The 17,223-nt window shown below is 37.4% G+C and overlaps 1 protein-coding gene across 3 annotated transcripts in view; it reads right to left on the bottom strand.

Annotated features, from left to right (window-relative positions):
• Uck (Uridine-cytidine kinase) overlaps positions 1-17,223 on the bottom strand; it is a 97,720-nt gene that overhangs the window by 39,789 nt on the left and 40,708 nt on the right. For all 3 annotated transcript variants that reach the window (XM_035351430.2, XM_035351431.2, XM_035351432.2), the window contains exon 6: positions 12,904-12,952. In XM_035351430.2, the coding sequence (XP_035207321.1) occupies positions 12,904-12,952 (49 nt within the window). The remainder of the gene's footprint in view (positions 1-12,903; positions 12,953-17,223) is intronic.

The following is a 17,223-nucleotide window of genomic DNA, read 5'->3' as shown; positions in this document are numbered from 1 at the left end:
TTCTTTAAGAGCCGACGCAGCGGATATCATTCAGACTCTTCCCAAAAACAAAAGGTTAGATTTCGAAGCTCTGTCCGGCGCCTTGGAGCTGCGCTTTGGCAAGAAATGTTTAAAAGACTACAGCAGGCTTCAATTAAAATCCCGTCAACAGAAGCCCACCGAATCACTTCAGGAGCTCGCCACGGGTGTTGAAAGGCTGTCACATCACGCCTTTTCGGAGTGCCTGACAGAAACAAGGGAAATCCTGTCCCTGCAATATCTCATCAATGGAATCCGGGATCCTGAAATACAGAAGGCTTTACGAATGGCAGATGTAAAGGATGTAAAAAGCGCTCTGTTGTATGCCGTGAAATTGGAGGCAGCCCAGCAAGCAACTCTTAGAGATCGCTACCCAGTCAGAGCTGTGCTAGTCCACGACCCAGGGGACCAATTGATGGCTCGTTTAGATGATTTATAAAGACAAGTCGATGCTTTGATATGGAGTAGCAGTGAGAACAAAGTGGCTGTAAGATGTTGGAGATGTGGTTCTGAAGGTCACCTACGACGGCATTGCAGAACACCCCAGGGCACGGATGAGTTGACAAGACCAGTGAATGCTTTAAGACGGAATAGTGGTGAAACGAAACCGACCCTAAAGTGCTGGAATTGCGGTGTTGAAGGCCACCAATGAAGGAACTGCAGAACTCCCCAGAGCACGGAAAATAAGGCATACGATTTAAACAGACAATTAAATGCCACGGGAAGGAAAAGGACTGACAAGAAACCAAAGTGCTGGAACTGTGGAGCTGAAGGCCACGTACGAAAGAATTGCAGAACACCCCACGGTACGAAAATTGAGACAATTTCTGAGCAACGACACAGGAAACAAATTAATGACCATATCAAGGAACGGAGGTTGCCAGATAATGAAAAACCCTGTTTTAAAGCGCTTAAGATCTCTATAGTGAGTGGCAACAATAACGGACTGTCCATCAATGGGAATATCGATGGAGTTCCTTGCAATATGATCATTGACACAGGAGCTAATGTTACCATCATTAGGAAAGATTTAGCTGAACAGTTTAAAGATAAACTTATTTGGACTCCATCCTGTGCTACCCTTCAGACTGCGTCTGGTGACAAGATCGACATAACTGGGAAGTTAAACGTAAACATCACGTTTGGAAGTGCCGCCTACCATCCCACGGCATATGTGGCGGATATTACAGATCCATGCATACTCGGATTGGACTTTTTAAGGAAATACAATTTTTCCTTAGATTTCAAAAACAATAAGCTGCTTTCAGCATCTGATGGCATGACTATCCATCCTCAAAAGGGATCCTCGCCTGGAAATGTCGACGCCTTGTCCGAAAGATCGAGCTCGGGAAGCTGCCGAAATCATACCAGGGTCGAAAAGAAATGCAAGACTACCAGCTATTCTCCATCTCAGAAGCTCTTCGGTCAAGACCTTCATCTGCCTTGTGACCGCCTGTTTAGTCGCCCTACGGATGCGCCTTCATCGCCTGAGGAACACATCCAAGATGCCCAGGCCCGGTTTGAGAGGATGCATCGTTCTGCACGAAAGCGAGTCAACTTGGCGACGGAGAAAATGAAGACCAGATGCGACACAAGAGCTACTAGACATAGATCCAACAAAGGAGACAAGGTGTGGCTGTGGAACCCGATTCAACGAAAAGGACTGAGTCCTAAATTACAGTCACCTTCGGATGGTACATATACAGTGCTGAACACGAATGACGTCGTGGTTCGGATCGGCGAGTCTTCGAACTCTTACGACAGGTTAGCTTATTACTATGGCCATAGTACGTAATGTAAATAATTGTAAATGGTATAAGACCATGGTCCTTTTTGTTTTTAAATGTATATTTGATTTGATTTGTATTTAGTATTTGATTTGCATTTAGTATTTGATTTGTATTTGAATTGTATTTGATAGCATTTGATTTGTTTTATTTATTGCATTTATTGTTCATGTTGTTTATTATTGTAATATAATGCTTATTAATGCATTTATGCCACAGTTGTAAGTTTAGCTTCCTTCCAGGGATTGTACTGCCTGGGACGTGCAGTCCTTGGGAAGGGGGCAGTGTTACGAATTTGGTATTTAAAAAGCTAATGTTAGTTCAATTATAAATTAATTGGTTTTATTTCCCGAGCAGTGCAGCGCGTGACGAATATTAAAAGAAGAAAGCTAAGCCGGAAAATTGAAAATACAAGAGCGTGTGCATTAAATAAATAAATATCTCTTTTTGATTTCGAGAAAGTACTGGAAAATTCTAGCACTTGATTTTAAAATCTTATAAAAGGAGGAAAACATCTCAGTTTGTAGTAGTTGCTTAGTTTGTTGTTGTTTAGAAAACTGCTCTTGTTGATTGTAGCGAATTCGCGGATTAGCTTTCTTTAGCTGTTTTGAATTACGTTCTATTGGACATTTGAGTAGTTAAAAGATAACTACTGTGAGATATTGTAATACTGCATGATAATTTGAGAAAATTTAAGCATTTTTGTTGTGATAATAATAAATTTTTGTTCATTTTTCATCGGACTTGTGCATTCATTTCATAACAAACCCGTATGCACGCAACAATATATTTATTAAAAACTTTAAAAGTAAGACATCCTCACATTCTTAGTGCAATTATAAACAGCTACACTCATTATTACCATTAAAATTGCATAATAAGTGTGAACTAAATTATATGCCATTTCATAGGATATTAACATACAAACCAATGAACAGAATCACATAATATAAGTTTAGATTTCAAAACTAAACATTTTGAAAGAAATGTAGAACTATAATTTTCAGTTATAACAATATGCAGACATTAAGTACTATAAATATCAACACCTGCAAAATGCATTGATTTATGAAAAATACATACCTTTTTACAAAAAGTATATATATAAAATGTACACATAATTACTGATATTTTACCTAAATATGGAAAATAAATGTTTTAACTTTTGATAAAAATTAACTTCAATAAATCATACTGCCTAACTTTCTCACTCATGCACCAATCTTTGGATCTTCAGCTGATATATCAGAGTACCCAAATTCCCTTGCGCAATAAATTTAAATATTTGGGTGTGACATTTGATAGCAAATTAACATGGAAGCCATATGTAGAGGACTTGTACAACTGTGCTACGAAGAGACTCAGTGTCCTTAAATGCCTTGCTGGGGCAAGGTGGGGTTGCACTGGACAAACCCTGCTCCAAACTTATCATTCGTTTATCCTCCCTCTTCTGACTTATTGCTGTGAACCACTTGTTGTGGCCATAGAAAATGTACTCTATACTCTAGAAAAAATCCAAAATCAGTGCTTACATATTGTTTCTGGAGCCGTGAAGTCCACCCCGATTGACACCATGTTTATGTTAACTGGTGATAAACCCTTAGAACCGTAATCCAAGAGAGGGCCTTAATTCTCTGGGAAAAGATCATTAGAGTTCCTGGATGTCTTTCACCCTGGAATAAAGTCAATCAAGATCTGACTAGAAATCTAAAGACCCAGATGGGCTTTCTACAGAGAGTTTTTCAGTTAAAAAATTCACTTGGTTTAATGAATGAACTAGAATTACTTGTTCCACTACAAAAATCCAATAAATTTGAAATCTTTCTGGACTAATCTTGACCTGGGTCAAAAAGTAACGAAATGTAATACGGATCCATCTATTTTGAGAGCCCTCGCTTTCGATGTGGTAAATAATTTTTACCCTGAGCCAGAGCGACTTCGGATCTTCACTGATGGATTCTTCCTGTCTGATGGCCTTAATGCAGGTGCCAGAGTTTTCTCCAAAATTTTCTCTTTCTAAGTGAATGTGAGACAAGGTTCTGCATTTGATGGTGAAATTGCTGCAATTCGCACAGCTCTGTACCAACTATATGCCACTTGGAAAAATTCTCAAGAGCTGTTATACTCAGTGATTCCCGAGCTGTTCTGTTGGATATCGTTTCAGATAAAAATCCGATATCACAGAACATATTGGAATGTCGACTTTATCTATAAAAACCTGGCTTCACTTGAGAAAACTATTGTTCTCCAGTGGGTTCCTGCCCACTGTGGGATTCCAGGTAACAAGAAAGCCGACTTCTTGGCAAAAAAGGGTGCTTTAATCATGCAGAATATTTCTCGTCCTTTGCCTTTCCGTACTATTAGGGACCTTATTAAAAGACGTATCAAAGTACGTGCTCAGGATGATCTCTATAATTGTGTTTCTCATAAGTCTTGGAAGAATGCTATCCCGAATTTGTGTAATGGCCCAAGGCGAGTGGTCGCTGAATTCCGCCTTGCCTCCGGACATGACTGCCTACAACATCATTTTCATAGAATCAAAATTGTTCCTTCTCCAATATGCACTCTGTGCAGCTCTGGAGAGGTGATGGATGCCGCACATCTACCCCACTGTCCTGCTCTGCGCAAGACTTTTCTCGCCGAGCGTTACTGGGAGGCAAGAGATATGTTAGATTAATTGACTCTGTTGCAGCTGTTTTTTCCCCCTTATTGTATTGCTGTATTCTATGTTCTTTGTTCTTGTATTTTTGCTGTAACTGTTCATAATCTACCATTAGAAACAAACAAAAACAAACAAACAAAAAAAAAGAACTTTTTTATAAAAATGTGCAGTGCATTTCCTAATGGTTTTTGAAGAATAACTTTTATTTATTCATTTATTTTTGAGATATATAATTATTTTTAAAATGGAAATATTTAATCTGTGCTCCAGAATTACTACTAATTCTTACACAGTGGGGGGGGGGGAACTAATAGTTTATTATACAGTACCTTTTAGAAAATTTTACTTTATTATTATCTAGTACAAATGTAATATGACTAATGCTAACTGTCTCAGTAAAAAATGTAACTGTTAATCCAAGTATGCAGTATGATTATGCAACATACAAAATAAATAATAATAATAAAAAGACACAGATATGCTTGTAACACAAGTCTATTGCTAAGTAAAGTAAAACAAAAGATTTCTGCTTTTGCTGTTACATGTAAAGTATACACGAACCACTATCCTTAACCCCATATTCTTCAAGTTAAGATTTTTCAGTAAGAGTTTCAAATCCATTCATATACTATTTTCAATTGCATATATTAAGGTTTCTTTTACTGATCATATTTTAAATCATCAAGTAAATGAAAAGTGTCCATTTCAGCTTGTATTAACATGAAAACACAAAAGAAAGTCTAATAGGTTAACTTTTAGTAAATTAAGATTACATTTTTGAAATATCTGCATTCAGGATTTCTTATGATAAACATAAGAGTAAAAAATATATATATACATACATAACTCTATCATAAATGTGAAGGTATATAATGATAATTCAAAGCGGAATTAAAATTTTGCATAAATAATATAACTAACAAGCTGCTGGTATGTTATAAACAGTAATTAATAAATCGTTCATTGCATTCTCTACAGAAATGTGAATGCATTTCCCTAATTCAGAAAATCTCATGCATTTGCAAAATGTAAAAATTCCTCTAATAAATGTAAGGGGGATCAAACTCATACAAAAGCAATAAAAAATCTCAATGTATTTGCAAAATGTAAAAAATGTTTCTAACAAATATATGAGGTTAATGTCAAACTCAAGCAAAAGCAATATGGAATACAGAAAAGTCACAATCAAATGAAAGTCTGAAAGTCTAATATACTGGAACATTGTGTGGCAATCATTAATGCTAATAAATAGGTATATATTCATTATTAGCTTCTTTATTTATTAAATGAGTTATCAAAGCTTAAAGAGCTTTAAAAAAAAGTTAAAACAGCACTTGTAATGCAAATAAGATATGTTTGCACAGGGTAATTTGCGTCAGAGAGGGGTAGTTTACTCAAAAACGTTTCGAAAATACATAGCAGCGTAAGGGTGGAAATGCATTCATAGTGCAACAGAGGGTATTGTTGTGGAACATATAAAACCTCCACACATAAAATTCAGTATGCAACAATCAACTACAGAGGAAGTAGAAGGAAAGGTTTCAGTAATTCTGAGTTAGAGGATATGCATCTAGCATATGAAGTGGCCGAATGTAATGGATGAGTGCGCCTGTATGATGAATTAGGATTCACAGTGCGCCCGTACAATGAATGACACCCGAAAAAGTGAATTCTTCAAATCACCAGATGTTGCATGGCTTCATCAAAGATTGTGCAATAAAGGATCCTTCAGGACAAGTAAAAGGAATCAGGAACAAACGGCACGTATAACCTGAAGTATAAGAGCTGGTGATTCATTATGCAGAAAAGAATCCACATATACAAGTGATTGTTACAAACCTCACTGCTTCCTGCAGATGATTACTTGATTTGAACTACTTGTATCCTTATGTTGAGTAACATGTACAACAACTGCTTCTTGCTGATTATGCACTGTAGATTGCATTGCTGAATGATAAAAAGTTTGCAGTGCAATTTCACTTTTTGGCTGCAATCTGTTAACCAATGCGGCATATTCTAGCAAACAAAGCTGCTACAAAGTGGATTGGTCATAGAAGCCCTATTCATTTGCCTGCATGTTTTCCCAACCTGTCTTGCCTAGATTCCTTTCTCTAATGTTATCTAAAAATCCTGGTCTATGATGAGGTTTCATTATACATCACCTCATCCACTTTAGTGCCGTGAAAGTGCACACATTGTGTTCTTGCAACTATTTAATCTATTATTGCTACGGTACATGCTTAGTACTCTAGCCCAAGTGCATGCGATCTGATCGTGCATCTCCTCATTCAAGTTTAGCGTCGTGAAGTGTGTTCATTGTGTTCCGCTACCTTTCCTTACAGTGCTATCGCGTAAACTGAGTATTCCTGGAATATTGCAGGTGCATGTGTATCCATCATTCATCTCATCATTCGTTTTTTATGCTCTGAAAGCATCTTCATTGTGTTCTCTTACTTACTATGCCTTCGGATACTCCCTCATCACCGGCCGGCACGGAGCATAATATTCAACATTCTCCCCCCTCTGTTAAAGGTGCTGCTAGCACATCGACACCTAACTCCAGGTTGGAAGCAATTAACCACATCTGTAACCAACTCCAGTTATTCATCTTACAAGCAAAGGAATCTCACAGACTAAATGCTTCTGAAAGAAAGCAATTTACATCTTTTGTGAACACCGTTCGCATAACGTTAACGGAACAAGAGGTTTATCTCGTCCAGCTACAGGGACAAGTCTTGGCTCTGCAACAACAGCAACTCGCACACAGTTTACAGCCATCTCACGAGAATCCTCAACATTCCGAGTCTTATCAAGCAGTGGAATCCTCAGCCCCAGAAGAACAGTCCACAAAAGAATATTCCTTCACTGAGGTGACACGAAAGAAGTGGAAAACTTCTCCACCTTCAAGATCTTCTCCAGTTCTATCGGAGCACGTTCTATTATTAAGATCAAAGAACTCCACACGGACACCCGAAGGGATTAAAGCTCAACTTTCGGCAGATTTGAAACCCTCCCAGCTAGGGATCACTTTAGTGCAGATTCGGCCGACAAGGTCCAGAGAGCTTCTCATCCGGTGTCGAGAAAAAGCTCACCTGCTACGCCTGAAACAGGCAATCGAGGACAGGCCAGCACTACTAGAGACACTTGAATTTCGGGAGCCCAAGCCAAGAAGGGAAAGTGTAATTATTTTTGGAGTACCTGAGAATCTAGGAAAAGAAGATCTAACAGCAGCACTTGTAGACCAACTGCCCAATTTCAATCCCAGTGCTTTTCAAATACGAGCAAGCCGTTCCGGGCAAAGCGGAAGGAAAAACTGGGTGATAGACATAGATCCTAAGTCAGCAGAACACCTAGTTAAGCTAGGCCGTCTTTTACTGGGTTTTGAGTCTTGTCCTCTCCGTCCATACATTAGGATCATACGCTGTTACAACTGCCACGAGTTCGGTCACTATAGCAGGAACTGTAAAAACGCTCCAGTTTGCGCGAAGTGTGGTAACAGCCACCCGACGCAGGAGTGTAGCTCGGAAAAAGTGAGTTGCACTAATTGCTGCAGTAGTAATTCTGAAAAGGGGACCTCTTTCAGCACAGATCACCCAACTACTTCAAGTTCCTGCCCAGTGTATGGAGCCCATTTCGAGAGTCTGAGAAGGACCACTGCAAAGAACTAAACCAAGATGACACTAAACAAACATATAGCAGGTCTTCGATTTTTACAGTGTAACTTGCAGAAGTGCTATGCAGCAACCATAAATACGCTGCAAGTAATGACACATACTGCTGCCAATGTCGGAATCTTCCAAGAGCCATACGTTTTCAACGGAGTGATTCCTAGTGTTCCAACACACAGCAGAACGTTTCTCTCAAAGAATCAGCTAGCTGCTATTATTTACAGTGGCCCTCTCTCCCCTCTCCTAATGAAAATCACAGAGCATACAGTCTCCATCAGACTAGACACTAGTAATTGCAGCATTGATATTATTGCTGTGTATCTACCCCCGAGCGAAGATATTATTTCTCTATTAGAGGAACTTAATTCTAACCTCCTAACTGGGGCATCACACTGTATCATAGCAGGAGACTTTAACGCCACCAGTCAACTATGGGGTGCTGACTCGGAGAACCGAAGGGGAATTGCGGTACTCGAATTCTTAGACAGTAAGCATTTCATTGTCATCAATGCTCAGGACTCACCGCCTACCTTTGAAACATCTAGAGCTCAAGGGTGGCCAGATCTAACAATATCAACTCCCAATACAACTCCGTACATACAAGATTGGACAGTGAGTGACCTGCCGTCACTCAGTGATCACAAAATTATTACTTACAGGCTGGATATTCCTATAGACTACATAATAAAGAAAAGATTCAAAACGACATTTGGAGGACATTCCATTTTACGGGAACACATTCGAGCGCATGTAAAGAAATTTATCAAAGATTTCAACAACTGCCAGGACAGGAACTCCTTAGATAATCTCTACGATTTACTAGTTACAAAAATAGTGCAAGCCGCCCACAAAGCATATCGTTTGAAATCTGTAAAGGCAAAACACTCGATATCCTGGTGGTCACCAGAGCTTAACACAGAGAGGAGCAGAGTTCGAGCACTTCGCAGAAAAGCACAATCCACGGTAGATCCATATCTACGGCAACTCAAAATGATAACATACAATAAAGCCAGAGCTTTATATAAAAGAAAAATTAAAGAGGCCAAGTTAATCTCATGGAGAACTTACTGTAGTAATGTCACTAAAGCCTTTGGACCTACTCAAAAGATAACATGTAACAAGGTGTTTCGTCCTACGACCCTTTCGCCTATGGTGAATAGCACTGCCTCATCCAACATCGAAGTAATCAGTGAGATCATAAATGCAGTTTTTCCTGATGATGATGAAGAGGATTTCTTAGAGGAGCAAGAGGAAGCGAGAAAAACCTACAGTATGAAATTTCGCCAAGTTACCAGAAGAGACGAACTCCCTCCTACGCAAATGGAAGTGGATAACATCATACGTACTCTGGCACCCAAAAAAGCTCCAGGTCCGGATGGAATTGATAATATCATCATTAGAGAGATACACCGGGAATTCCCAAAACTATTCCTTGCGGTCATTTCAGCTTGCTGGAAACATCAGTACTTTCCTAAAAATATGAAGTTGGCAGAAGTAGCGTTATTCCTAAAATCAGGCAAAACTCCGGCAGAACCTACATCTTACAGGCCAGTCTGTCTACTACCAGCGCTCGGTAAGGTATTGGAAAGAGTAATTCTTTACAGATTGGACTTCTTCCTGCAAAGGAACAACGCCCTGCATCCCAACCAATATGGATTCCGAATGGGCAACTCTACTGAACATGCCATAAAAGACTTAATGGCCACTATCAAACAGAACAAGGATAACAATTTGCACTCACTGGCAATAGCCATTGACATCAAGGGAGCCTTTGACTCCCTTTGGTGGCCAGACGTAATAAATTTGCTGTACAACATGGCCTGCCCAACAGCCATTATTACCATCCTTCGCTCGTACCTTCAAGATCGAAGTGTACAAGTAACATCAGACAGCGGCATTTATGTCAAAAATGTCTTTAGAGGATGCCCACAGGTGTCATGCCTTGGACCAACACTGTGGAATATAGTGGCAAACTCGGCATTTCGTCAGTTTGAGAGCGTAGAATACGCTCGAATCATAGCCTATGCGGACGATTTTATGCTAGTTGTGGCAGGAAGGAGTAACCTCGAAATGAGATCTCAATACTGTCTTGATCTGTTCTCCCAATGGGCCAGAGCACATAAGCTTCAGATTTCGGCAGAGAAAACTAAAGCTTTGCTCATAGGACGTAGCAGGCAGCTAAGACGTAACCCAAGCATTAAACTCCATGGGATACTGGTAAAATGTTTCCCCCAATTGAAATATCTTGGGCTATTACTCGACAACAGACTTTCTTGGATGCCACATGTCAGGAATCTTAAGACTCGAATTAGCATCCTAAGCAACAACATGAGACGCATGACTTCACATAAATGGGGTATCTCATCTAAGCTACTAAAAATTTGGCATAGAACCATTACAGAAAGAGTAATAGCTTATGGAGCAGCAATCTGGGGTGGCGAACTTACCTCTCATATGAAAAGATCCCTGCTCTCTATTCAAAGACAGCAGCTACTTCAAGTATGCAGGGCCTACCGTACCACGTCAACACTAGCCCTACAACAACTAGCAGGAATTCCTCCCCTAGATTTGATAGTAGAAAGGGAGGCAGCTATCGTAAGGGTTACCAGGCTGGGTCAAACTTCAACACTCTGGGGTCATAGTTATCACCACTCGGACTACGAGGAGCAAAACAACTGCAATAACTTTCATCCAGCAGCTTTTAATCTCTCTGACGGTATCAGTATAAACGACCAACCAATTCAGAGGTACGGTAATAACCTTTTCACAGATGGCTCCAAAACTGAGAACGGCACGGGCAGCGCCTTTTGTAGACTAGAAAATGGAGTTGTAACATTCGAGTGGAAAAGGAAATTAGGCTCAAACAACTCGGTATACCAAGCAGAGCTTCTAGCTATCAGTGCTGCAATTAGATATGCGAACACATGTCAACAGGAGAAATTCTCCATACTCAGTGATTCAGCATCAAGTCTGGCGGCTATCGCAAGTCAAAACAGCCGGAGTCCATTGGTATACAGAATTCAGAAACAGCTTCTGACAATGCCTATTTCGCAAAGACCCACTTTAAAATGGGTTCCCGCTCACACAGGGATTCAAGGCAATGAAGCCGCTGACCTACTGGCCAAGCAGGCAGCCAATTGCACGGATATATTAGAAAGACCAACTAAACTTCCTTGGTCTCATATTAAGCGAACAACTTTGACAAGTCTGCTACAAAATTGGCAAAGTAGATGGACAGAGGCAGAGGTAGGACGAAGGTCATTTCGCTTACTGCCAAAAGTTAACATGGAAATAAAGACCCACTGTGCTAGCCTAACACAGTTCTTGACAGGTCATGGACCATTCCCAGTATACCTGAACAGATTCAGACTTAGGGATACTCCTTTCTGCGAATGCGGAGAGGAAGGCGACACAGACCATTATTACTTCCATTGTGTACATACAAGAACCTGGCACTTGAAGAAACCAGCGGACTGTGCCTGGGCAATGTGGACGACTAACACACTCAAAAACAGAATAGCCCTTGATAAAATAGAAAAAATCTCAGGACACTGCCTAAGCAGAAACAACGATGGATAATATTATAATGTTTCAAAAGTTCAGAACTTAAGCAGATAACCAGAATAACGCTTAGTGCCTTGCAGTTAACAATATGTAAAAACTGTTATTAGTTTATAATATTCAACCTTGTTACTCTAGAGTCTTCCCCGCCGTGATGGTATATAATTCCGTTTGGTTCATGTCCGTGGTCGGAAGCCATCATAGCGGTGCACTCACTCACTCACTCACCTCAACAAGATGAGGAGAATCTTGTTGCATGCATCAGCTTAGCTAGCATGATAATCCACAAGACTCCTGTTCTATTCCAAAAAGTTCGGGATTCTATGCTGCACCAGTGTTAGGCATGTATCATAGTTGGCAAGTGTAACTTAGCACTTACTGTGCTTACGAATATTTTAACTGTAACAATTTGCTGATTATTGCATCACTCTCTTCTTCATTTTTATTATTATTATTATTATTATTTTCCTTTTATGCACATGAGAATTGTGTTCCTGCCCAAAAACTGCTTTGTAATTCCAAATCATCTTTGAGTAACTTATTCCACCTTGATACACTTAAGCAAATCACCCTATATATATATGTACAAATAAGTATTAAACTGACAACAATAAAAAAATTTTCATTCAGGTCTTACATAAAAGAAGTTATCATAACCGCATTAAACATATACAGCTTATTTTTAAACCTATTTTAAACCAGAAATGATGCCATTTTGAAGTTTGAATAATAATAATAATAATAATACCAGAAATGATGCTATTTTGAAGTTTGAATAATAAAAAACTAATAAAAAATTGGGTATAGAAATAATATTAATATATCCAATTCAGTATAAAAGAATGGAGTAAATGCAATTTTTATACCGTGTCCATAAATCATGTTAATAATGCCAAGAACCTTTGAAGTCAAAGAGGGAAGAGCATATGCTTTATAGATAAAAAACTAATAAAAAATTGGGTATAGAAATAATATTAATATATCCAATTCAGTATAAAAGAATGGAGTAAATGCAATTTTTATACCGTGTCCATAAATTATGTTAATAATGCCAAGAACCTTTGAAGTCAAAGAGGGAACAACATATGTTTTATAGATACATACATATAATATACGTATTTTAATTTAGTTTGCTTGAATACACCCTTCTTTATCTTTGAAAGTATATACAGTGCAATAAATAAATAAAACTAACATATATGCTTACCTTCATTATCAGCTCCTCTAGGAATAATGACATCAGCATACTTCTTTGTCTGGAAGAGAAATTTTCAGTTAAACTGATTTGCGTATCATTACAAGATAACAAACAGTGTTAACATCTATTAACCAAAATAATACATTACTACATTAAATACAAAGCACTGAAAAATATTCGAAAAAAATGGCAAAAGATTTACTTTACAAATTTCTGTAGACTTGTTTCAATTTTTCTGGTAATGCAATGTTTAATTCTGCTCTGAATTATCATCATGTACTTTCTCATTTATGTTAAAATTATGCATACAATTTTTGTTACTCTTCAATGGATCAAAAGAAATCTTGAATGTAGATGTTTAAAAAATTTAAGCTTAACTTACTACAAAATAATCCATATGAAGTTTTTTTTGTATTTTCATATAAATGTGTGTAATATGCAGATTCATTGAAAACAGATAATAATTTAGATGATGCATTATGAAGAACAATTTTCACAGCTGAGGCAGGCTTAAATATTCCTTTTTATATTGACAATTGTGACCACAAATAACTTGGCATACTGATTGTGGTTGTTCCAGGACATAACATTTACATTATTGATAATGTGGTAAGAAGACAGCAGCACCTTATTATTAGCAAAAGAAGCTGGAAGCAATTATACAATATGGAGGCTTAGTTCAAAAGAGAAATACTTTGGTTTGCAAATTTTGACTTTAAGTTTGAAATTAGCCATGACATTGTTATGAAAAGGATGGAAGGAAAAATATCCAAATTAAATTCCAATGTTAAGGGACAACTGCCAAGAAAAATTATAAGTTTGTTTTACATATTTCTATTTTACATATATAGTATATAAATTGTACAAATGAATTCTTAAATTCATATTCTTCACCAAACAGCAAAAATAAATACCGTAGAATAATACTAGAACCAAAATTAAATAAATAAATAACCCCAGAAAACTAAAACTGCAAATTAAAAAATTACTGCAGATAACAAAAACTGACTAGAACACAAATGGAAAAAGATCATAAAATAAAAACCAAAACGAGACAGTACACATAAATTTCAATCTACAGCAAAACTTGTCAGTAGGTCAGTCTTATGTAAGGCATATTTTTTTAATTAAGCATTAACCACAATCAATTTAATTACATTTAACTTCAAATCCGAATATATAATGGGAGGCCATAATTAAACTGACAGTGCTCACAGTATTCTGTAGCGCGATCTATTTGCGAGAATGACGCCACATTTTGTAGGAAGATTAAACAAGACGGGGGACGAAGGATTCTGCGAAAAAAAAATTAGTTCCAAAAGTCACCGCTAGGGGAATATTTGGTGCTGTGTAATAGAAAATAGAGTGTTAACAAATGCAAATCAATACGGAAATTACCTTTTATTTTGCATTCAAATGAGGTTCAATGTGGCTGCCGTTGTTGTGGATAACATATTGCATTCTGTGCACAGTATGCACAACAGCAGAAAGTAACATGTCTGTAGGAATCTCCCGTACAGTCCGTGATATGTTATCCTTCAACATAGCCAGGTCCTGGACCACTCCTTGATAGACCTTGGACTCAAGGTAACCCCATAGCCAGAAGTCGTATGGGGTAAGATCAGGCGACCGAGATGGCCATGCAGTTGGAAAGTAGCGGCTAATGCCTCTTTCTGTTGTGAATTTCTGTTGTAGCATCTTTACACCCATACAGCAACGTGTGGAGGGGCTCCATCTTGCATGAAAATGATTTCCCCCCAGGCACTGTCTTTGCTGAAGTGCCGGAATAACAAAGCTGTTCAACATGTGGCGATATTTCTCTCCGGTAACAGAAAAGGTTTCCGGTCCTGTCGGGGTAATGTTCTCATAGAAGAATGGACCTACGATAAAATCCGCTGTGAACCCACACCAAACAGTTACCTTTGGTAAATGTAAGGGAATTGCTGTGACTGCATGTGGTGATTTGTCATCCCAAGTTCGGCAGTTCTGGGTATTCACAGTTCCATTCAGGTAAAAGTGGGTCTCGTCTCCCCATAAGATCATCCATCACGGCCAAGCATCATCCACCTCCATTCTGGCAAGGAAGGTGAAAGCAAAAGTCAATCACTTATCATGGTTGGGATACAGTAATTCCTGTACATGGCTGATCTTGTACGGATAGAAGTTGATAATCTTTCGTAAGATTTTCCATATCGTACTGTAAGGCATATCCATAATAAAAAGTAATTTTATTCCGTATTAATTTGCATTTGTTAACACTCTATTTTCTATTACACAGCGCCAAATATTCCCCTAGTGGTGAATTTTGGAACTAATTTTTTTCGCGGAATCCTTCGTCCCCCCGTCTTGTTTAATCTTCCTACAAAATGTGGTGCCATTCTCGCAAATAGATTGCGCTACAGAACACTGTGAGCACTGTCAGTTTAATTATGGCCACCCGGTATATAAAAACTGAATAATTAAAACTTTTCTTGTAAATTATATGCATATTTAATCAGAAATTTTCATTTTATTCCTCAAGTACAAATATCACTAAACCTACCAATATATTATACAGGCAAATAGTTTTAAATCACTAATAATCATACAGGAAACCAGAATCCATAAATCCTATATCTTTATGAGGTTTCTGATTCTGATTTCTATAAGGACTAAAATTTTAAAAATATAGAGAGAGAGAGATACATAAGAATAACACATATAATTATAAAAAAATACTTTAAATTATGAATGCGAACATTCATATGTAGCATGCATAGCAAGCTTAAATCCTGAATTAGAGAATTTTTTTTTTTTTGCAACACAGTTCTGCCTGCATGTTTACCTTTTCAATCAGAACTGCTTCAAGTGTTTTCTTACCTAAATTTGGTCAAAATTCTGTCTGTTTTTTTTTTTTTTTTTTTTTTTTTTATTTTATTTTTTTATTATAAAAATGCATGCAGTTCTTTTGCAAGCTGCATTTGAATGAGGTATTATTAATGCAGCAAGTATTAAAATATGCAATACTTTGTACTTCATGCACCCATTCATATCTTTTAATTCTGCAATTTTTCCCCATGTTATGTATATTGGGTTGAAGCATAAGTAATGGCCTTTTTTAATTTAAAAGTTTTATTTTAACAAAACAATAAATTAGTCAATAATAGCCGAGTTTTTGTACTTTCCCCATAGACCCAAGATGTTGAACTATAGTCACTTGGCTACAGCCCATTCATTCGGCTGATTCTCAAATGGTTTGACACGCGTCTTCGTGCAGAAGTTGATTCAAACGCTCTTCACCAAACTCATTGGTCATCGGAACGAGCAGCATCTTCGAGGGCGAAATTTCTATTTTTGAATCTGGCAAACTAATTTCTTGCAGTTCGTTCAGGCATTGCACCTTCTACATACACTTCACAAAAACCTCAGGCTGCTTCTCAGCATTGGAGCCTCGATTAAATGCAAAAAGAAGGTGGGTGTTGAAAATGCTTATTTTTGTTAACTTGACACTTCATTTTAATGATCTGAAAAATAACAAAAATTAGCTCAGACAAAAAAATCAAATACGGCATCTTGTAGAGGGAAAGACTCTCTTTTGAATAACACAAAACATTATGCCAATACATTTTATTATTACCGCGTGATTTTAAACACAACATAAACGGCTATTACTTATGCTCCAACCCAATATCAATACATAACACTGCAACTTCTTTCGAATTATCTACTTGATACATAGAAAACTCAATTTCCACTTGATTAAGATCTTTTTCACCAATAATAGATGGGAAAGTATTTAGCAAGAAATGAACATAGGAAAATTAAACTTTAGTTATGAAGTTAATGTCAGCAGCTTCGGCATGTTTCAGAAATGGATCATTTAGAGGAAATTTATCTATTATATACGAGAGCATGCAGTTACAAGAGACTCACACAAAATTGAAAATAATTAAATTTCACTTTTATTCATCTTGGCAATCAATCTTGTTTCTGCACCAATCACTAAATTTTCATTCTCTTTTTGATTATTACACTTTTGAAATGTAACAGATGTCTGAGAAACGTCTGCATTTCCTTTAGAAATTACTGATGGTTTTATAAAATCTACCAATTCATTAAAAGTTCAACAAGTTCTCTTCTCAATTTATGTATATAAGAAGCTTATTGTTGCAAGTTAATATTTACTGTTATAGCTCACTGTTAACAAAGATAAAATTTATTCTTCAAACATAATAAATACAATTTGGTGGTAGGTGAATATAACTCTTTTTTAATGCTTTACAATCTCTTTCTTTCATTATCACTGTTATTTGATTTACCACCAAAAAAATATCAATCAGAGCATCCCAT

Source organism: Stegodyphus dumicola, chromosome 9 (assembly GCF_044657685.1).
Source record: "Stegodyphus dumicola isolate Sdum_Otavi_A_Nest chromosome 9, ASM4465768v1".
NCBI lineage: Eukaryota > Metazoa > Arthropoda > Arachnida > Araneae > Eresidae > Stegodyphus > Stegodyphus dumicola.
This window is presented reverse-complemented; position numbering and strand designations above follow the sequence as displayed.